Source organism: Megalops cyprinoides, chromosome 21, assembly GCF_013368585.1.
Source record: "Megalops cyprinoides isolate fMegCyp1 chromosome 21, fMegCyp1.pri, whole genome shotgun sequence".
In the NCBI taxonomy this organism is placed as follows: domain Eukaryota; kingdom Metazoa; phylum Chordata; class Actinopteri; order Elopiformes; family Megalopidae; genus Megalops; species Megalops cyprinoides.
The window spans coordinates 15832872-15858876 of record NC_050603.1 but is presented as its reverse complement, the minus strand read 5'-3'; the positions used below and the strand labels follow the sequence as shown (position 1 = coordinate 15858876).

General features: G+C 41.8%; 1 protein-coding gene across 1 annotated transcript in view; it reads right to left on the bottom strand.

Annotated features, from left to right (window-relative positions):
* Positions 1–17706, bottom strand: part of trioa (trio Rho guanine nucleotide exchange factor a) — a 128618-nt gene extending 110912 nt beyond the window's left edge. The window contains exon 1 of the mRNA XM_036515549.1: positions 17473–17706. Coding sequence (XP_036371442.1) covers positions 17473–17542 — 70 coding nt within the window. The 5' untranslated portion in view covers positions 17543–17706. The remainder of the gene's footprint in view (positions 1–17472) is intronic.
* Positions 17707–26005: the final 8299 nt, after the last annotated feature.

Sequence of the window (26005 nt, the reverse complement as noted above, 5' to 3'; positions counted from 1 at the left end):
GCGTATTTAAGAGCGGGCGGCGAGATTCTGCTATATTGCAGGCCAGGGGGAATTCCAGGTAACCGAGGGGTGGTGGTGGGGAGGGACAGGGGGACCTGTGAGGGAACAATCCCCCCTCAGTGCTACAGCGGGCAGGGTCGTCAATCAGCAGGCCCCGTCCGTTACTCCTCCCCTCCGCTCCATTACATCAAAGCGACGGCGGTGACCACCGTGGCTCAGGCGCCAAAACCGTGCACCGCCGCACGCCGGCCAGCAGATGGACCCGCTGAGGCCTGCCGGGGGGAGGGGCTGTGTCACATGTGGCGCCCACATTCTCCCGGATCCCCCCTTTTTGAGCAAACCCCCTCACAGGCAAGAGTACTATCAAAGGCCTGCTGGGGGTGGTGCGGAGCTGCCCGCGCAGCCACTTTAAAGAGCGTGTCCCGGGATACGAGCGTTTTGATCCAGACTTTCATATGTCGTTTCTGTACCCCACAACTCTTAGCACAAATTCATTCATTGACACTGCTATATACAGTGCAGAAAAAGGTCATGTGACATTTCCTTTTATTTGGTTTTGGGCTGTAAGGCTACGGATGAAACTGTTTCAGAATAAACTCATTTTGTGTTACAAAACACTGAAAATTCATGTACTGTATGTACAGGTAATGTAATGTAATATACTGCATTCCATAATTATGACAATGACAACATTCTTCTACTGCTACATCACAACTAATAACATGGTCATGAAAAAAACTGAGAATTCAATGATGGCATATGTATAAAAAAAAACGGTGCTTCCTTCTCCAGCAAGAGCATGCAGTGGGAATTATTACTGCAATGATTGTTCAACAGACCACAAAGCGTAAGGCAGCAACTGGTGAAAAATGCCCATCTCCATTCCAAAAAAAAAAAAAAAACCAGCAGCAAATGGGGTGGTACATTCTTCCAGCTGACGACGACCTTAAGCAAACCCATAACGGTCACATTAAATGAGGGAGTTCAAATGCCTTGTTTGTCAAAGATAATGGCAGACATTCATGTTTAATGGGCTCTGATTGGCCGGTCACCACGTGTCAGCCACCAGACTGCCACTGGTTAATGTTTGTACCCATCAGCACTCCTACAAACAGCAATTGTCACAATAATACACTTGTATATTGTTCATTGCATTTATAAAATAAATGAATTATTAAACAAAGGCAGTCTGGGGTTTTTGATGGGTGTTAATTCGGAAAAAAAAAACAGACCGCATATTCAATAACACATGAGAAACGTAAGAAGTTCGTGTTCTCGGGAACGAGCTGAGGCTACAAGGAATGAAGCGAGCCTGCTTGTCAGCCGAATGAATGAGTGTTATGTTTTAAAAAGTTCTCGGAGATGGCTCATTGAACGACTGGATACCCACGCCTGCGGGAGCCCGCGCCGCTGCCAGCTGCTCCGCCGAGCCAAGATACACAGCGACTCCGGCACCAGACGGCAGGAACACTTTAAGCACAGATAATAAAAACAACAGTGACAGGAGGGACTGCTCACCAAGAACCGAGGAGCAGATCTCGCAGCAGATACCGCTGGAGTTTCCCCACTGAAAGGGGCAGCAGATCTCTGGGCAGCTTATAGAAGAGAGCAGACGAACATGGAGGATCTCTGCGCTTTAGAAAAATCGCTGTCTATTACTAGAATTATCGCTACCGCTGATTATTACTATTATTACATCAGCATCATCGAAATTAGGAGTAGGAATACAAATAATGTACAATAACATAATTGTCATGGTGATTCTGAGCATTATTATCATCTTTATTATTATCGAAATTATCATTAACAATTGCCCAAGAACCTCCCGTAAAGGGTGTTAATAATTACTCACACATTCAGTTATTCATCTCTTTAATGAATAATGCACATTTTAAATCGGAAAGCACGCTCTTTTTAATCCAAACTGTAAGACAGAGAAATGCCAACGATACAAATGACTATTGTTCCCTATTAGTCATCGCCATTTCCTTTTTAAACGATACATAGACGACAATGGGTTTGGAAGGTAACAGATTTCAAATGATGGAGCTCTAACTCCTGTTGACGCCGACTGTCAGCATGCAGCGTCCTGAGCCAAGTCTTGCTCTAAATGCAAAGCTGTGTCAAATTATGTACCCGTGCCAGTCAGTGGGTCTGCCCCACCCTCAAATGACAGCCCAAGTTGTATGAAGTTAATCTGTATCAAATTTCCTTTTCAGGGGGCCGTTTCACAAAGCCAGAGTTACAGAGTTAACTACTAAATTTTGTAAACAAGACAGAGTAGAGCTTGCAGAGCTTTGCTGTTTAACAAAGTGAGCTTTTGCTATGCTATCACATGACAAAAAAGTTCACCGACAGGACGGCTCATACGTAAATCTGCGCTTTACCCACCAATCAAATCCAATCAGATATCGCTCGATAAAGACCCTTGATAAAGACCTTATTTTATTATTACTACTGTTATTACTACACTGTGAATGCAGAATAGTGAAAGTTTTTGCACTTTTAACTCTACAACCGTAAATAAAATTGATCATGCTACAGATTTTATTTGGGATACCCCGCTGACAAAATGAGCCAAGAAACCAATGAGCTGTGGAGAACGGTAACTGACACAAAACAAGCTTGTGCGCCAAACTTAGCTCATGAATTTGAATTCGTCAAAGGATTATGCAACACCTAGCTAGGGTGTCCACAATGTTTTAATATCGTGACACTCACCAAACAACCTTATGTTGTGATAACACTGTCGAAGTTCCCGGTCATCAGCAAGCAATACATTGTTCTAAAAGTACAACCGTGCAGTTCAACAAATATGTTTTAAGACTCATCATTTTTATTGCATCTATTACATTACTAGCATATACTCCGTTTTCAAGAAGACAGTTCCTTCAGGTTAAGTAACGTAAATTGCAGTACTGTCAATGATATGTCACAAAATGGTTGTGGATTACAACCCACACAGGCCCTACATTTTTCAAATGCTGACAGTATCCTATACTTTGACGTGCAGTTGGCAGCGTGTTTTTTTTCCCTTTTTTCCACATTTATGCGGAGTCCCTCATTGCCTTATTTAGATTTGTAGTTATGTTGGCCAAGAAGCCTTCCCCTCACTATCTTCCCTTTAAAACATCTCATCAACTGGTAAATAGTATCTATTTTTACATTTTGACATACACACGCACTAAGCTCGATGAACAAGATGAGCTTGAGTAATCTGGATAATACTAATCCTAAACAGGTATTGTGGAACGGAATAAGACCGACTTGGATTATTGCATTAGATGAAGCCAGATAACTTTACGCAAGCCTGAATTTGTCAAGCCAGCTTCATGAAAGATCAGACTGGTTAGGCCACAAGTTACGCGGGGGTCTCAGTTTTGCCTCTTTTGCAGGGAGCAGGTATGTGGTGGACCTTGAGAGTGAGAGCCACACTAAAGTCCCAACGGAAGTACCTGTGGGTGTGGCTTGTGGCATTGTCCCGGTCAACAGTGATCTCATACTTTCAAAGCAGTCGCATATAGATGTTTATCAGTGACAAAGCCACCTTATTCTCCGGTGGCTGTGGTGCTACAAAATTTATCAACACCGAAACGGTCGCTCAGATAGCGCGAATTAAGTTTTAAGTGATGAACCGCATTCCAAGCGCTGCACTAAACTTTTGTTTTGTTAAAGATCAAACGGATAATCCTCAACATCAGAAATGGCTTAGCCGCATTAGCTTCTAACTTATTTATATCCAGTGTGTAACATATTTTCACACCTAATTGTAATTCCACTGGATGGTTACAGACCTATTGAGACAAGTGTGTGAGCACTTGAGGCTTTGGGGAATTCGGCGGATGTGGTAGGCTTTGACTGAGGCGGTTATGTGGTCAGACTCAAACCCAGCCTCTCCCCTGTAAGCAGGAGAAAAGAACGCGAGGAAGAATAGGCAAAACACAAATTGCACGAGTAAATTAGAGAACTGAATTACAGCACGGGGCATGATTCACAGAGAGTTGTTCAAAGAGCATAACACTGGTATCACTTCACAGAACAGAAGAGAGACAGGAAGTTAAGGTGACACACAAGTTGTATCGGAGTATATATATATATAGGTCTATATGAAATACATCCTGTAGCACAAAACAACCAGAGTTTGTTTTGTTTTTGCAAGAGCACCAGAAAAACCTTTATCAAAATCACAGCAAGCATACACTGCAACAAACTCTGTCTGCGCAGTACAACACATGTACAGCTGAGAATTCCCAAGGAGTTTCCATGAGATTACATAGCTTGCTTGTTTATAAATGAGTTTACATGGCAGGAGATTTACTGAAGCAATTACAGGTCCAGGTCCTCGCCCTTACACTCCACAGCCTTCAAACAGGATTTAGAACGTCCTGGAATATGAAGGTAATGAGGATGTAGGGCATTAATTGTGCTAGCCGCCCCTTTAAATATGCCACTTTTACACGATACCAGCGCTGCATCACCCTTGTTATGTGCACCGCTATAGGTATAATCTAACCCCACCGGGAGGCTATTCACAATTCAGTTCCATGAACACGCGTGGGGATAATTGCTGTTGCTAAACGGTTATCGTAAGTGGTTATTATGCGTCACCACAACACGCACGTGCCGACACAGTCATTTGCTGCCGCGGGCTGACCGGTGACCCATGCACGCAGGCGCTCTCACTCCATTTGCCCTTCAGAGGATACATGTCGAGGCGCACCTAATGAGAAAACCAGGCTAAATTACAGCTGTTACGGGGACCGACATTAATTAATGAGGGTCAGCAGATAACACGGCTCTGTGCGAGTTCGGAGTCGAACGCGAGGCTCGTAATTGTTTTCGGTAACTCGGCGACGGCCCTTTTAGATAGGAAAGCGCTGAAACCGCAGGGCCGTCTTTGGTAGCTGGGTGCTCGCGCAGTCGAGCTCCCAGACGAACAATGAGTTTTTCCTCAATTCCTCGTTCCACTCTTTAAAGGGACGACAGCGCTGCAGCAACACCGAGCGCATGCTGCTGCATTTTGTGAAACATACAGAGATAACACATCCCTGCCAGACTTGAAACAGTGGCATGGATGCGATGAAGGAAACCTGTAACAGCAAAGGGTGTTCAACCCCCCGTAGCTTTAGACTCCACTCAAACGTACAGTTTGTGCCCATTCCAATCAAGGCACACCAGTCAAGATTTAATCACACATTTGATTTGTCTTCCTTTCCAGAAAAACACATGAGATTTGTTTAGATCTTCTCTTTTGACCTTAAGATTCACTTGCTTCTAATAAATAGAGACAGCCCACATTGAAACTTGCTCACTGTCTGCATTAAAACTTCAGAGCAAATCAGGGACTCGATAAATCATTGCTGATGTCAGTTTTGCACATTTTGCGGTGTTTTGACGCGCAGGGAAAACTGCATACCCATAATCAGATTTGGTAAACTGTTGGCAAAGATTTAAAAAAAAAAAAATCTGCTCAACAGCTGGTTCCAGAAGTGGAAAACACTCGTCAGTTCCGCCTGATCCTAGCAACAGCAGTAGAAAAAAAAAAAAAAAACAAAGCCTTCAATCGATCTGTGGCAAGCAGATCAAGTCCAGTGGGGCTCAATCTAGGCTGCAGACCCTTTTTTTGCGCATGAATCAGTGCCAGGATTCGACAGAACAGAGCATCAACTTCAGGCTGCCGGGTAAACCATCGGAGCCCTTTTGCTCAAGGCTCACTGGCTAACTAGGGCAGGGTGACGTCTGCAAAGCTCCAGAAACGTGTCCTGTGCAACAAGAAAGGGGAGTGCTTGCGCCAGGACTCAAATTCTCAACGAGCCTGCACCAATTAGGAGTCATGCCGGAGAAGTTACAGAAAAAAGTGGGACGGCCTCCTTTTCGAACGCGCGGCCGCATTCGCCTCTGAAGGCGGGGGGGGGGCTGGGTAGCGAGGGAAAAAAAAAGCCGACGGATGATGTCTCGCTGACACAGAACGGGTGGCTTGACACACTTATGGGCCCTGCATAGCACCGCTAGGGCCTGCTTTCCAGGCCACCACTGCCGCTCCAGTTTCTGCACCTGCGCTTTTGGGATGGGATTCAACAAACCAGTCGCTTCGGCCTGCGCGCGCCCGAGATGGCAAAGCCAGGAAATCTGCAGGAGCCCGGATCCCTGCTTTATCAAACGGTAGCTCTGACCAGCATCTACTGTTCATCTTAATGTTCCTTACCTTACAGTTTTGTACACACGCATACTGCAGAGTAATGAGTTGGCTCCACGATGGAGAAATCTCGGATTTCCTTCCACAAGGATTTCCTGCTCTGATGACAGTGCGTGATGTTCCCCTTATCCAAGGCACGAGCGGAAAACTGGAACAGCATTTCTAACCCCCTGTCACAAGCCACTTTTCTCCCCAGCCTCCAGGACACTTCAAACTATATACAGGTAGCTGTCCTGAACAACCAACTTTAAGCCACTATTTTTTTTTTTACTGGAATGTCCATGTTTCTTAAAGTGTACTCCATTTGTCTTTGTTCCAGTCTGCCTACTGTCCCCAGAATGCACTGTGAATCTGGGCACGCCCCCTCAGCTTGTCGTCACAGGGTTAGCAATCTGTTAAAATGGGTATAAATTCAAATTCCACTCAGAAAAAAAGCAAACAAGCTTTGCATGCGATGAATACATGATTTGCCGATTTGCAGAGAGAACGGGTGACAGGGCAAGGGATTCTGGGATTTGCATCGTGAAGTGTTTGAAACCCTGGAAGGATTTCACATTGGCATGTGTTCTTGGGAATGAAAACAAATGAAGAGGTTTTCCATGTGGATACTGACAACAGTTAAAGTAAAGCACAACATATACAAACTGATTTTCAGTGAAGGCTACCCTTTGAGGTCCATACTAATCCATGACTCTTTAAGAAACTCTAAGATATAAATCTCTTTTTTCCATTCATTAGCTACCATTTTCACTGATCAGCAATCACTGAACGAATGTTGATGTGTAAGAAAGGAAAAGAAAACAGCACTCAGCCTGTTTAAATTTGTAACATATAGGCAATGACATATACAGCCTAACACTATGCCTATAATGAATCCAGGTCTAAGCTCATGCATGGAAATTACACACTCTGACTCACTCACTCCCTCAGGCAAAGGCACATATCAATTGTTGGTCACTAGCCCATCAGGTGAGTAAGATTTTGAACAGCTTCCCAAACAGTCAGGACAAAAAGTGCTGCATTTTCCCTCATTAAACCATCTCCTTATTGACTGTGTTAGACCTGCGATACGTTAGAAACACTGAAGCTGTTTCTGAGGTAACTCTGTAGTTTTACCCAGTCCATTCAGTAGCTTGAGTGAGTAGGAGTCCATATTTTAAATCGCGGTTAACGGGTAAACCCAGCAGGCATGACCTGATTACATTTCAACATCACTACTTAAAGTCTATCCTGAAACGTTTACCATAAACAATACTTTATAGAACAGCTAGCTAACACTACGGGAACTACCGATTCATTAACCGATGAAATGTTGCCTCTTCCTGCGAACTACTGGCAATTCTTAGCTAGAAGTTCACAAAAATTGCATACAATGAACATAAGTCAAAAATAAAGCTGAATCCAATAAAAAATATTTTTGCGCCGTCTTAAACGTTACAGTGCTTGCACAGAAAGGCACTTTCAGATATAATGCAGTGCCGCAGTCATTAATCTCAGTGGAGATGGGTGACAGCCATCCACTCTCCGAGCTTGCACGGGTGTTTCGCCACTGCCAGAGTTCTGCATATTTCCATTTTTCTGGCCATCCACCTGTATATCCACAGGTTCCACCTGCACTGCCAGACATACTAGCAGCCAAGACATTTAGGCCTATGTCATTTCTGCACAGTGATAGAATGGAAACATGGAATCGTTGAGGTATAACAAAAAACAAATACAAATCTTGCTCACATCATTTATTTTTTGATTCAATTGATTACAAAATCAATTGATCATCTGGCTTTTGCCATGCCAGATGATAAAGATATTGGGATTGTGGTGGCACAGCTAGGATAGGAGAAATTTCATCCATCTACAATCCAGTCCTATCGGCCAGTACCAAAAAATCTAATTTCCATCCCTATAAACCTTACTCATCCCCATGCTGTCTTCACCAATCCTTTCTAAATGACATGCTTTTTCTCGTCGGCACTCTAAATGGAGACAAACATAGAGTATGTTTATCCTCTTTGAAAGAAAAAAAAAAAGAGCCTCCCAGAAATACCATCGGGAACAATTTCTGATGACCCACTTTCTTCTGCATTCCCTCTGTGGCACGCCAATTAGTCCAGAGCGCTATCCTGCCTCCACCCCAACTTAGCCATGCATAGCAGTCAAACATAAAGCAAAGGATGGGGTTACAGCTATACAGGCTCTGGGACGGTGACAGCAGCATCTGTGAAAACGCTTCCCGTGACTTGGCAATATAGTAACGATAGATTAAAGCATCTCCGCCAACATCAGATTGGTATCGGATATAGACACTGACAGATCGATGGGCAGGAAGTGCCGTCTTAAGCTAAGAGGTGGTGTTGTCCGGCACGTAGCCCATCCCCCCCCCCGTGGTTCACTCGAACGTTGCCAATGCCACAACGTGGGACCGGCAGCGAGACTCTGGGAGGAGGGACGAGACGTCAGCGGGAGGCGGTTATTACGCAGCTCCCATTTCTACCCCGGCGAATCTCCTCAAACGGCACAGGTGCGCTCCCCCGAGTTTCTCGCAACAGCGTCACGTCGGCGACTAAAATTAACCCACCGAGCACAGACCCAGCTGGAGGGGCATTAGACTGCTTGTATTTGGGTTTATTTATTTATTTCGCTTGTACCTCTAAGCCTCTCGCTGCTGATTTGCGAAGCAACAATACAGTCACTGAATACGATCGTTTTTTTTTTCCACAAGTGTACTCACACTGTGCTGACCTCAAACCTCAAAACCTCAATTTCCAAATATTAACCTTTCCATCCCTCTCGGCGCAGTTCGCTCAAGGTCTTTCCGATCTCTCCGGGACACCTCCAAACCCACAGATCGACTCGTGCCTGCCCTTCGGTGCTCGACCTTTCAGGAATTTTCTCCTTTCCTTTCCAGATTAAAGATGACTGCAGAGCGTCAGAGGACCAGCGACTGACCTCCTTTATTCACACACTGCTCCTTCAGTGACGAGTTGTTTCTAGAGTCACCTCTGCTCTGCCTCATTTAACACGTTAATGTGAAGCTGTATTTTTATTTTTAAGAAAAACAGTTTTGTGATAAATAATAATGACTTCAGCTATGTCAATGGTGCTTTATATAGCTAATAGTGCAATGTCATCTGGCATTTTGATTGATATAGCTGACTCAATCGACACTCTCTGCTTTCACAGAAAAGGAGCATTCTGTAATTAACAGTGACCGCTTTATTCCTCTGTCATTACATTGTCTCGTGTAATCAATATAGCACTGTATTCATGGTTTCTTTCGCATCTTTCGCATCTGTCTCTTCACTGCCGTTTCTCCGCACAGGGCTCCCATTTTATCCCATTTTGTTGTCCCTGCCACACAACACAATCGACTGGTACAAAAAAAAAACACCTTCTGGCTTTGTGGGGCATCAGTCTTACTCGGACACAAACAAGGCAATGTTATCTTGAAAAGATCCACATGTCAGGAGAGCAATCTTATTCCAGGCAACACTGTTTTCAATACCACTCTAAAACAAGCCCTTCCTTGTGCTGTATATACTTGGTCGACAGGCTGTTGCAAATCACATCATCTGAAAACCCGGACAGATTATTTTCACTTGGGGTCAAACAATATCAGTTTATAGGGCCGAGTCCAATATCAATGTTTTGAGGAGTTGGTATCCAAAAACACCCCTGATATTACACAGTCATATCCGGCCTTTTCTGGTTTCTTTTGTGAAGTGTTGATTGGCTACTAACATTATCTACAGGCCGTGTTAATTATGAAGCCAATTATGCTGCACATCTCACTTTCTCATACTTGAATTAACTGACGATTTATCTAAATTGCTAACAACCCATATGGTGTTTATGGGTGAAATGTGTTTCCTGTCCAAATTTTACAGGTTTTACAGCCTGTAGCTACTTCCACACAGTATGGACAGAGCACACTACCGCTGAACCACATCACTGCTATCACTGGTGAGAATCAGTCAGAATCTCTTGCAGAATCAGCTCAGATGAAGCCAGAGGATTGGGAGAGGATGTGGGTGCAATCATCGCTCTCATCACCACACGGCTGCAACTCCTTCTGCCTTGTAGCTTAGCAATTTCTACCTTATCAGGGTATGAATTCGGTAGCCTCGCAGCCCAACCCATCCTCTATCATCGTGTGCACTATGCTACTGATGTGTCAGCTGCGGCTAGCCGTGCATGCCCTGTTATCGGCGAGCTTTGGTTTGGGAAACGCATTGACTTCGGATGGAGAGGAAGCCTTATCAGACATGACGCTGCAGAGGCCTTCCTGTCAAAGTTCAGTTTACAGAGCCAGTCACAAACACAACGCTCATTAGCCGGCATCCTGACATCGCTCTCCTCTTGCCCATAGGGTGAGGACTTCCACCGTAGGCCCGATATCCTTCTTCAGCTCAGGAGTCTGCTGCGATGTTCTCTCCCCTTACAGAAGATAAACAGGCAAACGTTTATGAGAAGCTTGTTCTCGTTCGAGTCCTTTCCGCTCTCCAGCTGGTTGGAAAATGTCTTGAAATCATAAGCAATCGGGCCCCAAAGCGATCAAGACCGACCCTCTCCACCTTTAATTCTCTTTTCAGTAGCTGTGTGGATTCCCCCCTCTCTTTCATCACAGAGCCAGAGGAAGGGAGGGGGGAGGATGCTCTCTCTGACAGAGGATTGCAGAGAAACAACAGCCTGCAGGCATATTAGCGGCCTCAAATAAGGCCGGACCCATATGGGCTTTTGGGCCTGTTAACCAGAACGCTTCTGTAAGATCAAACCGATCAAAAACTGACATGAGACAAGATACCTTCTTTTAACTGATATTAAGTGAGGTAAATATGAGAAGCAGGACTGCCTGAATGAGAAACAAATTCAACTCAAGCACAAGAATCACTTACATCTGACAACAGTGGTCAGAAATACACAGCTGAATCTGATCAATGACCACTAATTAAAATGAAGGAAAATGTCAACAACTAAAAGTTGTAACTTATTTAAACAGGGTTGTACATTACTTTTATCAGTGATGCTGGGTCATTAAGTGCAAAATACAGTGTCCACTGCTACCTGAAAAATAACACAAATTGTTGAACAGTACGAATAAATAAACAAAACATGTGCTAAAGACATAAAATATTGTAAAGGTACTCTGGAATATTGCCTGTACAGTGGTGCTTGACCCAAAAAAATACAATTATGTGAAATCTTTGAGCAGCCTCTCATTTACGAGCTCAACAATTTATATCAATGTTATATACAAGGGCATAATCACAGATTTTACTTTTTGATTGTCCACAAACATTAAAATTTATGAATAACTGACATGTAATTTCTGAATTTCTTTTAAAAAGGTAAAACAAAACATTATTTGCAATTATCTGGCTGCCTATTACAGAATATGCAATGGGTCTGTATTTGGCAGATGAACAAAATGCTAGGTCATAGATGTACCCTAGTGATTAAATGTAGTATTGGGGCGCATACAGCATATCACTAAATGCAAGGTAATGAATGGTTAGTTCTGCATTCTGACAACTCTACCAGTCATAGCAATAATTTCACTATTAAGCTTGGTTTCCGGCTCAGTGGCAGCTTGCATACACAAAATGCCATGCATTGTACAAAATGGCCTTACTGAAAGAGAACATGCTTCTGCATCAGATAATCAGTCATTCCATGGCAAAAGTCTAAGTATAACACTGTTTGTGGCTGCTTATTATTCTATTGCCTCACATAGCTCCACATTAGAAATTCTGGCAGCCATTTTTTTTCCTTTTCCATATTCCACATGCATATGAAATCTTAATGCAGGCTACAGAAGAACATACTGGGGGTCCCACAAAGGAGAACGATTATAAGTGTAGGTTGTTAAAAATTCAGAAAGTTATACCTCTGGAATCTGTGCCAACATTGACTCCCATATCTGACGGAGCCACAGCTCAAAACAGCACATAGCTGCGCCCGGAGCTATAGGATCCAGTTCTGCCTTATAATGCTAACACACCGATCATGGCTACCGCAGCGCAATCAGAAAGCCACAAAGTGTCCAAACCCCACTACAACGTACAGACATATATCTGAGGATGTCAAAACTACAAATTAGAAAGGTTGAAAAAAAATGCAGTTCACAAAAACAATGAGAATCCCTTAACAAGATTAGCATTGAAGCTGGGTGTAATCCAATGGAGTTTCCACCTGTTTTCTACAAACACGTGATGCGTTTAGATGGATTTCTGAACACAAGTAGCGCATCATTTGCAAAGGACGAAATTACATGAAAGCTGCCTCTTTCTGGCAGAGGCTGCCATTCTAGATGCTTCTGAATGAGACCGTTCACTGGGGCCTTCTATAAAAGGACACGGCTCTACCTGCCGCCCCCTGAAGGACATAAATTGCGACGAGCCACGGCTGCGGAAAATGTAGGTCATCGCGACCTTTCTCTGACACAGGCGGAGTCGCCGTTCGCGAGGCGCCGTCCCGTACGGCGACGGCGCTGTAAACTCTCGCCGCGGGTCACATGACGTCTGCGTGTCAGAAGAATCTTTCCGGGGCGGCTCTGATCGGAGATGTGTCTGCTAGTCAGAGCTCCTGATTGCCTGTGCAAGAAAAAAAAAAAAAAAGAAAAGCGTAGGTCTGCAAAAACACGCACCTTACATGTCGCTGGACAGGGAGGGTGACACCACTGTGAGAACCTTCGTGAACCGCTTGCCCACGGGCTCTGTCCTGTCAAATTAGGGTGTCAAATGGCACGTTGCATACAGAGAATGAAGACTCGTGGGCTTCTGGCCTATGAGATAAATACCTCACGGCTACTCCTTGATAATGATGTCATCATTGTTGAATCGCACTCCAAAATCCCAAAGAAAGAGGGGGTAATTACGACCTGTGCAGTTCTGAGAGATGCAGATCCTGAACCCAAATCTCCTGAACCAGTGCCCTACATCACTGTAGCAAAGCTTCGGCTATCCCTGACCACCTTTCCACTATTTCCTTATACATACAAGCCTACATCAGAAATCCACAACCTGAAATATCCTACATGCTATAAAAATGCACTAATATATGATATAAACATATCCTATGCCCCCTGGCTTACCCTGAAACCAGGTCTCCATATTATGCCCTTTAGAAAGAGTGCTTACCCCCAGAATGTCAAATGTAATGTGCTCTTCCAGGCAGATAGAAACATCCTAAGTACCAACGTTTATTTTCAATTTAACATGCAACAAAAAAATTGAAGAAATGGAAATAACTTAAAAGGCTAATGAGAGCCAAACATACAGCCTTTGAAAGCTCATATATAGATAAAGAAACAGCATAGCAGGGGTTTAAAATGACGTGTACATGGATCACACATCAGATAGGGAGCATCAGGTACCAAAGACATGGTGTGACATGCTGGTGAAAGGACATTTGGACTTCTCCATATAAAGCTGGTTCTTTAAATTACAAAATTCACACCCAAAAAAAAACTAATGTTGGGAACCACATATTAAATAAGTTACCCTTTAGCCCACTAAATCCTGCCAGAGAGGAAACTGCACATCTTGCAGAAGCGAGTTTGAAAGAAAGGAAGCGATTGGCAGATAAATGAAGCATACATGCTGCTGAGCTCCCGTTTCCACTCCGCCTGAAACGAGGAAGCCACAAGCCCTACTTTCCACCAGCTCTGAAGCGCAGGCTAATGTCGGAATCTCTCGCATGAGACAAGTGTGCTGCAGTCGTTTGGCATCCGACAGGACAAAAGAAGAAATCATGACCATAAGCCCAGTGAAATCAACAATATCATCAACAACAAAAAAACCACAGAGGTGAGAAATTCACAGCCTGCAGGACCCTGCAGGTTCGCACACGACTACACGTGATCGAAAAAAAAAAAAACCTCCCCGATTACGGGAAGGGGGCCTCACAGTGGAACCAGACACTATTTGACAACTGTGCATTATCCTGGAGGTTCAGTAATGGGGGTGAGAGAGCCGGATTCCACACAAACCCACTTTACATTGAGATCACCTGCATATCGTGGTTTGCCTGGATTTCTGGTGACACAAACCCTATGTGAATCATACACACACAGAACAAGTGCCCCAATCCTGCAGAACCCAATCTACTGTTCCCCCCCCGCCACCCACACACACGCGCGCGCGCGCACGCACGCACACACACACACACACACACACACACACACGCCCCGGCACGACTCAGACTGTCGAACACGCCCCCTCCTTTTCGGAGCAACGCACACCGTAATGCTAAAGCGCGCAGGGCTAGCCATCAAAACGTCCTGACGAGGCTCGTGCAGAGGCAACATTATCACCGCCGCGCAGCGTCACATCAACACAATGTGGCGATCATGATAGCTGGCTCAACACTGCAACCCACCGAGACCACAATTACATCAAGTGAATTTGACCCTTGCATCTCGAACGTCAATTTACATCCTAAACAGTAAACAGAGGGAATAAGAGAGGAAAAAAAAAAAAGTTGTTTCTGGGAACACCCCCAGTAGCAGAAAAATGAATATGCATGAGATGGCTCATGCTGATCTCTCTGTCATTACAGTCAGTTGTTGCTGGTGTGTTATTGGTACTTGCAGTTGAAAGTTATCACAAATAAAAAAAAAATGTCCAGAGGGGACAGCAATATAGCCAGAGCATTTCCTTGTGTGGTTTATTATCTACAAAAAACAGTGTATGGAAGTGCAAAGCGTAGTCAATGCAACCACAACACAGCAGCCACAGGGCATCTTTTTTTTAGCAAATCAATAAGACAATGGTAAGATATAATTTATTGCTACTGTTGCCTTGACAATAGCCTAGCATGTCCACGTGCAAAAATCTTTAAGCAAGTCATTTTGTCAATGAATTGTGTAATTTTCTGTGTTTTGTGGAATTTAAGACAGAGGAAGGCCTATTAACCAAATCAACCCTTACGCACATTTGATCTGAACAGGCAATGAGTACATGCCTTCAGAGGTGATGGGGAATCTTTCATTTTATTTAAAGACAAATATAAACATGAAATGAACACATTAAGTTTCAGACTTTTCAGAGCAAAAATACTACAATCATATAAACACAATTTGCAATGCTTTATTGATGGTAAACCATCATCCACCTAGCCAAAGACAAGAAGGACAGACCCATCTTGAACCATCTATAATCCTGCCACCAACATAAGCATACAATATGATATGGCCCAACATTCCGCCATTCTAAACACACGTATTTTAATGCAAACACGGAGCTGATCATTATCAATATTAGCTTTGGGCGTGACGGAGGCATATCCAACAATCTGATTTGTCCTGGTTCACAGGCAGACTTGGGCCTGTGTTAATGAGAGAAACATTCACACCTCCAGAAAACAGCATTACGTCACTCAATTTTCGGCCTTTATGGCTATTCTGTCCAAACAGGAAGTGACGACAGTTAATTATATGCCCTTGTATTAATACTAATATTTTTAGTATTAATAATGTTCCCGCAAACCTGTGATACAAATAATGTGCACAGTTTTAAGTCGTATCTTATTGTTTGGGGTTTAGCAGTGCTGCCGGGATTAAAATGGTAGCTACCTAGCGAATTAAGTGGAAAAGCCCACCTCAAATGCTGCAATTCGTTTCGGGCCCTCTCTAAGCAGGCCTCACGGCTGGACAGAAATCATGAACATGCTGTACATGCATGTATTATCGCTTAACCCAGATGTAGATTCACAGCATATCTGTCTAGCTAGCTACGTTAGTCGAGAGCTATCTGACAGTACTGTGGGCATAAATCGTTCAAGATGTATAACTAGCTGCAGTGATTCACGTGCCTCAGTCTCAGTAACTAGTAACCTGATGTTAAGCACGATTCCAGTCTAGCCTTACGTTTTGTGTTTTTTCTTTGATGGTTACAATCACGCTTGCAAGCGTGAAAAAAATGCCGAAACAATTTTGTTCCATTAAGATCGTCGGTTAGTCTACAATGTGAGGTGCGTCCGTTGCAAGATGCCCGTTCATCTCACCGTTTCGTCTCGGGTCGCTAAACAGCGAGCTAAGTTAGCTATCTTGCTAACATAAAAATCCATCTGACTCGCTAGCTAGCCATCGAAGGCCCATCGAATGCGAATTTACATGGCACAAGGAATACGGTGTGCAACATCCGTCTGCTGATAAGCAGCACCGAGGCCCGTGTATCCAGGGAAAATGATGCTTAAAAAACAGCTCATTTTCTTGCTAGAAATGCAAGACAAGAACTAACTTGTATTGCTTTGATTTCATCTATTTTGATAACCAGTCAGCAAGATAGCTATATATTTATAATCCTGATATTGACTATGTTAATAAATGTACAACAAACCATCGTTTTGTGCTTAAAATCGTCGCTAGCTAGCAGATAGTTTCTAAACACAAAGCAATTAAAGCAGTACCAGGCTAGCTCGTTACACCCCTTTTCAATATATACACATCTAGCCAGCTAGTTGTCGGCTAGTTGCCTAGCAAGACTAGCTACTTGTCACCAATATCAAAGGTGTGCTAGCTATAGCAATGACTAGCTAACTTGTGATGCCACGCCACTGCATTGTTTACATAGCTAGCTAACTAGTTAGCAATGTAGCGTCTGGCTAACAAAACAATCATTGACAAACACACGTTAGCCAGATAGCTGGCTAGCTAGCTACATTAAATGCACTGTTTGCAAGCTAGCTACATCTTAACATCAGTTATTTTTTTCCAACTTTATTTCCTGAATGGCCAATAATCAGAATTGCAATTTTTGATTGCAGTATTTTCTATTATCCAGCTAATGTTGCATGTTGGCTGACATAACGTAATGTTGGCTAATGTTAACTCGCTAGTTTGGCGAATTCAAACACCCAGTAAATCAGTTTGGCTAGCTAGCCAAGGCATACGAAAGCAATGTGTCTGTTAACCTAGCCAGCTAGTAACTGCTGCGCCCTCCTTTAAAACGATGGTTCCAATATAGCTAGCCAGCCCGATAGCTATCTAGTTAGCTAAAGAATTGTGGCATTTTCTTCGCTGGCGGCCTATAAAATCACTGCTATAACCATTTTTATGACCCAATCCATTGTTATTTCAACCACAGAACGTTTGCAAGCAAAACGATATTAAAGAAACGCAGATCCGATCCTTGTTTAATGGTGTGACCTCCCCCACCCATCAAGCGTATGCACAGATTGTGGATTGCCTGGGAACAATGTCCCCCTTTGCGGCATTTCCACACTGACGACAGCGGCACTGTAGCTCCGCTCGGATCGTCCCTTGTTTTCTCCCTTACCGGATTTGAAGAACGCCGCTATGTCGGCCGCGTCCTTTGCCGTCTCTTCTGCTCCTTCCCCCGAGCTCATGGCTGGTAACCAGGCTATAATCAAAAAATCCCAGTGAACAGCTTTTTTCTTCTAATGTGTCAAGAACTCGAAGAAAACTATCCCCCCTTGGCTGTATCGCGTATACTGTGACACGCACAGACAGGATCACACCTCGATGCTAAGAGCAGCAGTAAACCTCCATCTTGGATAGTAGCTACAAATTTACAGCGCCGGCCGGCGGCTCTCCCGAGTGGAGCCGAAAGGGAAGTCGGCGAAGAAAGGGGGAGGGCTCGGGGGTCTCCGGGAACCTCCGGAAATAGGAAAGCTGTGGACGCACAAGGCTGTAAATTGTTAATGAGGGTATGCCACTGACGGGGAATGCACATAGGAAAGATTAATGCGGTATATCCTAAAATTTTCTAGTAAACATGTAGTCGGGAAAACGTACCTCAACCCCCCCTCTTCCTTGCTGACCCCTCAACTAAAGCAACACCTCTATGAAGACACACAGTTTGGACAACCAAGGTCTTGCTATGTGTATAGCCAATTTTGTTACTAAAGAGTGATTAAGATCACATATCCGTATTCTTGACCATACCTGCTTTTTAAGGGGTAGAAGGGGTATGCAATCTTCAGAGGGCAGGCAATTAGAAAAAAGGAAATTTGCTATTACACATGGGATAAATGGGTTTGATGTCCATTCATTTACTTGGTTTTAAACTCCTCTGCACCCTGGTCACTTCAAAAAAACAGGAAATCTGAAGCAATTCCATCTTCAAGCTGTTTTATAAATCTAGGAATGACAGAAACATTAAATGGCTTCCTTTTGTCTTTTGCCAAAATGTCCCAGTTACAATTCTCATTGCCCATGATACCTCTACTTATTTTACCTTATACTGGAAAAATCAAAATTCTGATTGCACTCCATATTAATACAGACCAAGAATTAAGATAGACAAACATATAAAATCAATGAAGAATAGAGTCTTTATTTTAACATTCCTTGAGGAATGTTGTTTAGTCTATCATTGCAATCTATCACTAAATTGTTATTCCCATAACCAGAAGCAGTCTCAGTAATGACACTGGAGGAAAACATTGAAAATTCTTTAGAAATCTCACTAAAACATGTTTTCATGCAGGGTTTATACCCATGTTTCAGGCATAATCCATTTTTATTTGTCAGTACAAATTAAATCATTAACATCTGTAAACTTATGGGGACCGAAAAGATTTCATGCTGAACAGTGGAACATGTGATAATCCAATATCTTATTACTGAAAGAACACTTTAGTAGATGAAAAACAAATAAAATCAAATAAACTGGAGCCTTTGATTTAATTAATGATGATGGGGTCCTTTACATAGCCATACATACAATGTTCCTTAAAGAAAAGCGTCATAAAATCTGGGTTATTGTGAAATATTCTGCCCTTACTACTGCATTATTATCTAGACACCCCACTTCCTCCCAAAAAAGGCTTGTTGTTTTGATGCCTTAGGTTGATGCCCAGTGTCTTGGAAGGCTGTATATCATTGGCTACCAAAATGAAGTAGCATTTTCTCTTGGAGACAAAAAACTGTTTGGCTTGAAGTCTATGGAAAACTACAGTACTCCTGGAAAACCTCTAATTCTCTGAATTACTTGTCAGAACAATCACAAATACACACAATACTGCAAACTATCTCAACATGGCTGATGCATGACTAGGGTTTTGAATGGTAACAAGCTATATTCATGTATAGGAGGAAACTAGAACTATGACAGGATGTAAGGTTTGTCTTGTTGAAAGACAATGAATTTGTAATTTTGAGTCATATTTTTGAAATATTATCTATTACTCTTTGCTATGATTGTCTTAATACTTTTTAAGAGAGATGAGATGATGAGATGAGATAGAACTTTATTGATCCCGCAGCGGGGAAATTCACATGTCACAGCAGCATTAAGACAGGGGTAAAAAAGCAAGAGTGGCTTTTTTGTGCAATAGTGCAATAAGGTAAAAAATACAAAAATACAAAAGAAAATACAAAGAAATATATACATAAAAAGTCAAGAACCAATAAAATAGTAAATAAATGTACATTAAAAGTAACAAAAATACAGTGCAGAAATGAGCACTGAAGGCAACCTATATAAAAGCAGGAAAGTAGAAAACTGAGAACTACAGGACACATGTGCAACCAGAAAAGATGTGCAAAAAAAAAAATAGTAAAGATACTATTTCTAAAAGAAAAAAAATAAAGGTGTTTGAAAATTGCAAGTTAGTCACATTTGAGTCTGTGATTTCAAAAAGCATCTCATTAGCACTCAATTTAAATTCAAAATAGTTTGTCAACCACTTATTTGTTTGAAAGCAGTAGCTTGCATCTGAAAACAGCTATACTGTAGAGGCCATGAACTGAAGATTTCATAATGCCCCAGTCCCTACGAACCATTGAGTTAATCATTATTACTCAACCAATAGGATTATTTTATTTTTTTTCCAAAACAGTACAATCAAGAATGTCTACATATTACTAGTGTACTAGTGTAATCCCATATCATCAGTGAGTACCTATCTGTATAGTCATGCCATTCCAACAATTTCAACAAGTAAACTCACATCTAAGGCTTAATAAGTAACGACCAGTCTTCTGAAGCCATTTTGTTTCATATTCAAAAAAGGAACCCATTCTCTTCTTAAAATATTTCTGAACAAAATCATGCCATAAAGATTAAATCATGTGACCAGGGGAAAACACAAGTTTCATCACATATTAAGCTGACTCACTGTCCCTCACAGTGAGTTTTTTGTTTTTTCCTAGGAAAACAGACATTAAAGGGAAGTAAAGGGATTCATATCATTCAGATTTCAGATTAATGCTTTACGTTTCATTTCTAACCAGGGTACTTTTTTGGCAATTATTTTCTTTTATTTTATTTGAAAGAACTGACAATTCAATGCTTACATCCCACTTTGTCATGAAACACTCCCACCTGCAGGACTAAAGCTAGTAATACCCCAGTTTAATTTCAACATTATCTGAACTCTAGGTGTGCTGTGGTGCATAGATTACTGTCTTAATTCTATACATCAGTGAATAAGACCCCTTTGCAGCTGGCAGACAATGGCAAGGTAAAATTGAGGAAATAATAATATGAAAAATGACCTTTTGTATGTTTCTTATCAATGTTAACTTCAAGGAGAGCTCTTACATTTTAATTTGAAAGTGAAACATGAGCCTACCAACATTCATGCATTTATACAACTGAGTTAGATATCCCACAGTGTGTAGCTCAACAGCCAAGACTGGTGCAACGACACACATGTGATTTCCTTTGATTTTAGTTCACCAGATGGGGGTCTGTAATGCTTTCTCATAGATTAGGATTTCATGTCTGTAACTGTACTCTGAAACTGGAATTGGCAGGATTATTAACCAACCAGTCTGTAATCTCAAAGCAAATCGCCTTGGTGTTGGTTTAATTCATACCCCTGCATGTTTATTAAGGCAACTCTTTGCAAAACCTACACCGTAATGTGTACCCCCTGCTTGGCACTATGCTTTTGGGACATATTTGCTCTAAGGGAGCTACTAGTAATGCCTGATGCTGGAGGGCGCAAAAGCCAGTATTATCCTAGAGAGACTCACACTCATATAAGATATTAGCATTGGCTATCTGTTCCAAGTGCTTGCATATGAGAGATTGTGTAGGGATTAAACTGCTCGTGGATGACATAGATGAGCCTGCTGTGCTCATATTAATAGCTGTTGCCTTCCTACTCATTTTTCCATGAAAAGAATTGTTGACATATTATACACTGAAAATATTGAAGACAAGGGAGGACAGAGTTTAACAATTATGTGAGTTAAATGCATTCCCATGCAAAATAAAGGAAAGTATGATATATAGACCATGTCACAGTGTGCAAGTAGTCTGTTTCAGCCCACCACTGGTGCAGTTCACTCTCACCTAAAAACATCTTTTCCTCATCACATGTTTCTGATGGTGGATTGTTTAAAAATGCCTCATATCTGGTCACAAGTTTCATGGCAGGGTTGACCCCAAAGCTCAGGCGTTCTTGTTTGAGATGATCCACGTAGGGCTGAGATCTGCAGCACAGGTTCAATGTTGATGTTTGTAGAGGTGACACAGATGATGCACACATGGGTCTGAGCTGGAGTTGTCTAAATTCCTTATTGAATAATGACTGCTGTTTGGCAAAAGAGAAATTTGGTCTCTGATGCTCCATCTTACAGGGAGAGATATTTGATGCGGCTTGAAAGCTGTTAGATATAAAGGATGACATTAGGACAATAATACAACTAGAGAAAAATGAGACTAGAGAAAAATGTTGTTGTTTATTTAATCCCATTTATTTCTCAGTTTTATCCTATTTCCATAATCAAAATTATTCTTATTTGTATATTTAATTGGACATTGTACATTAGGCACGTCTTACCATGAAAACATTTGCATTTGTGAAGGAGTGTTGAAGTTTGACATATGCAATCCTCAGATACACTTGCACAAGTGACATGGGACGCTCATTGGAGGGCAGATACTACTCCACTGATCTTCCCAGCAATTTAAATTGCCATTTGCCTGAGAGCGGTACATCTAAAGAGTCCTGGCTGACCTACCCATTCTTATCCCCAGTGGAACAAAGCCAATTTGTTCTGCCTCTGTGGGCTCCTGGTAGTTTTCAGCAGATGACATGATCAATTTCAAACCCCCAGCTATAGGACCCAGCCTGCAGTCAAGACACATACTTTGCTAACTGAGCCACTAAGGAGCCCTTGTATGTCTAAATTTAGTATCAAATGCTGGATATCTTACTGATTACTGAATCACCTTTTGTCACCTTTTGCCATACTCTCTGCTTCCATCCTGTGGAGGTTACCCAGTGACCGTGCTGCCTGAACTGCCTCTGATTTACCTGAATAGCTTTGTTACTGTGTAGTCTCACTTTCCAAACTTATGTCTTCATTTGCATACATCTGGTGATGTCCCTCACCAATAGTGAAATAATGACATGGAACACAGCTATTGTAATTGGTATTGTTTCCAGTAAAGTGAAGGATCTCAGCATTTGTAGGATTCACAAAGATTGCATGTTCCCTTGTGATGCTGTACATCAGCGTCTCAAGGAAGGAAGCCTTACTGGAGGGGACAGAGCATCTGGAGAATTGTGGAAGGAAGTCTGTCTTTCCTCATCTGGAAATCTGAAAGGCAAGTTCAGTGCTGTACCAGTTCCTGGTTCTGCTGATTTCAGTGAGCTTTGTGGAGACTGATATTAGTAGCCAGGGGTTAGGGGCGGTTCTCTACCAGCAACAAGAAGACTAAAAACCAGCTAACGCGCATGCCAGCAGGCAGCTAAGAAATGCCGAAAAGAACACCATATCACAGCAGTATGAAGCAGTACAACTGCTTGCTCTTAATTGGACAGGGTCAGAAAAGTTACCTCCAGGCCACTAGGTTTACAGTGATCACGGACAATAAGCCTCTTCACCATTTAAACTGCTAGGTTGGGAGCAGGTGAAGAGAGATTGATAACCGAAATGGCAGTTGGACTTTGATGTGAGTTATCCCCCAGGGCAGCCATTAGCAGGAGAGCAGAAAACCTGACTTTGAGGGTGGGGATGACAACCGTGCGGCAATTTGTGATGTTATCCACCTAGGTACTTTAGCCTCAGACTTGGCAGATGCAGCCATTCAGCATCCCGGTGTTAGGATGCAAGGTGTGTTAAAACTGTGCTGGCTGTTGGCCTGCCAACCAGCTGAACATAAACCTTGCACTGTAACATTTTTGTTGCAACCGGTTCATAGTTGGAACAGACCAGCCAAGATTAGCAGCAACCAACTCAGCGTGATTCCAGGGAATCAACCGTATGTATTCTGATGGTCTTCCTCATGATGTAATTTCCTCTTAATAGAAATGGTTCCATGTGAAAATGAACTCAAACTTGAAAAATTTCTTCTTGAGAATGTACTAAAAAGCTGGAGCCTGTGGCAGAGCAGTTTATTACTATCATTATTATTAGTATGTTAGGGCTTGTAGCACTGTAGTATTAAAGTGGTTGCAAATGCAAGCCACAGCTTAACACTTTTGACAGACATATTGAACAGCAGTTGCTGAAAGTCTCTGTCAGACAAGCCTCTGCCTAAAAAAGACAGTTTGCCATATTTAAAAAATATAGAGGAACACCCAAATAGTACTTAAATAATTTTGTTTGTAGACTGACAGTCAGCTTTGTTTGTCTTTTTGAAAGACAATGGCAAAAATTAACCACAACCAACCAACACAACCATAATAACCAAGTTATTATATCATAGTGGGATATTAGTGGTAAATCATAAATTGGTCTGGTAAAATGCTAATTTGACCTTCTAATGTAATGGATTCATTAAGCAGACCTGATTGATATTCCTGGTGACATTTGGGCCGTATGACTCCTCTGCATGTATGTCAGTGTCGATGTCATGGCCTCTTATCAAATCCATGACCTTCCCAAGTCACTCATGTGCTTCCGGATGCATTAACATGCTTGCTTCGATGTGGAACTTTGACTGGGCTCTTGTCTTCAAACTCTTGTGTGGCATATGTGAAGGACGACCACTATTGACTTCAAGGAAGAACCTTAACTTTGTTAACCTCCCACCCCGGTGCGTAGGCCAAACAAATAATGTGTAAGGGCGTTATGTCAGGAACAGTAACTGACAGCAACTGTCGAAAATAAATTCAGCCTCGGTTGTGCTTCCTGCACAAGAATCACAAGGTAAAATTAACATGTAAGAGCTACCTCTGAGTCTGCAGGTGTTATATGCAAAATCAAATGGTCTATGTGAATACACAATTACATTTCCGTTTGGTTATTCATGTTTTCTTCAGTGGACTGTGGGATGCATGGATATGCATCTGTGCATATGAATGAACGGTGTACAACCAAACATGATGTTTGCCTGAAGAAGCTACCAGATGGCTTCACTTTCTGAAATGTAATTATTTCTATGTCAACATGTAACACGTTAAGAGCAGCTTATGCCGTATTTTGTATTAATTTTGAAGTTTTTGCCATTTCCACAAACAATATCAAAAAATAAAGTGGCCACATCTTGCATTCAAAGTGGAGAACAGTCTATGTAATAGTATATAGATTTATTTCTCATTTATATTGGAAACAAATCATATTCAGGGAAACACCTATATACACTGTTCTAATCTAATATTAGCCATAGCCCTGGGGCTGCTTTTCTTCAGCTTTATTATCACAAAAGAGTTATTGTTTGGGTCGAAAGTAAAGACATTTGTTTTAACCTTTTTGAGTATGTGTATAATCATGCATTCATGACAACACAATTATTTCCTAGAAAAAATGCTGTGCATATATATATATATATATATATATATATATATATATATATATATATATATATATATATATATGGGAGATCAAGTTATTGGGTATACTCTGTTGCAGAAAGGGCTTCAACAAAGAAATAATCATTTAATAGAGGATGAAAAGACTTAAAATGTGAAATGACAGCAGAAAGGGGGAAAAGAGCTTTCAGTCTTTGATCCTATTGGATCATATTACATTCTCTCAGAAAAATATCGGCAATGGAACCTACATTTTATCCCAAAAAACATGAAATGATCATTTCATTCATTCGGTTTAATTCTATTTCTCATACAGAGTTACATGCGCAACGCATTGTGTCAGTCAAACAATGTAAGTAAAATACTCTAAATTAGGATACTTGAAATTAGCACAAAACTGTTTTGCTGCTTTATTTGCAGTACCCAACATCAGGGGTTCAAAAGCATTTGAACATGAAGGAGCAGAGCCAAGGGTGCACTGGACCGAAAACATCTCCACTGGCTTTTAAGAAACTTACCCACATTAATTAATTCAGTTCATAGTACTGTAATATCATTTCTGCCACAAATAATTTGCCAGGTGAGTTTATTTTGTCAAACGTATCCATTAAAGAGAATTTGTCATAGCTTTTTCAAGCAACATGTGAAGCAGTCCTGCATTATCATACCACAGGGTGGCAATATACCTCCATATGTTGAAGCTGCTGCAAGTAACCTATAGGAGATACACAAATCCCTAGCTGTGTGGACGAAGACAGGGATGTAAAGGGATATAATGAGCTCTTAAGCGCGACTATTATCAGAATAATACATTGATGCACACTTCATGGTCCATACATGATTTAGACAAATGGAACTGTCTTGATAGACATGACTAATAATGGCAGTGATGCTGTATATAAGGACTTCCTTTTCATATAATAATTATCTTAATAATGAATGATAAATGATAAAATTAAAATGATAAATTATGAATAATTAGTATACATCATCTATATATATATATATACATCGCATGAAAATCACAAATTCTTGTTTGTAATTAAAATTATGAAGCTATGTTAGGGAGGAACTTGTCTGGATGGTCATTCACACTTGCACTGAAAGAGTTTGTTTTATCTTTTGATAGCCTTC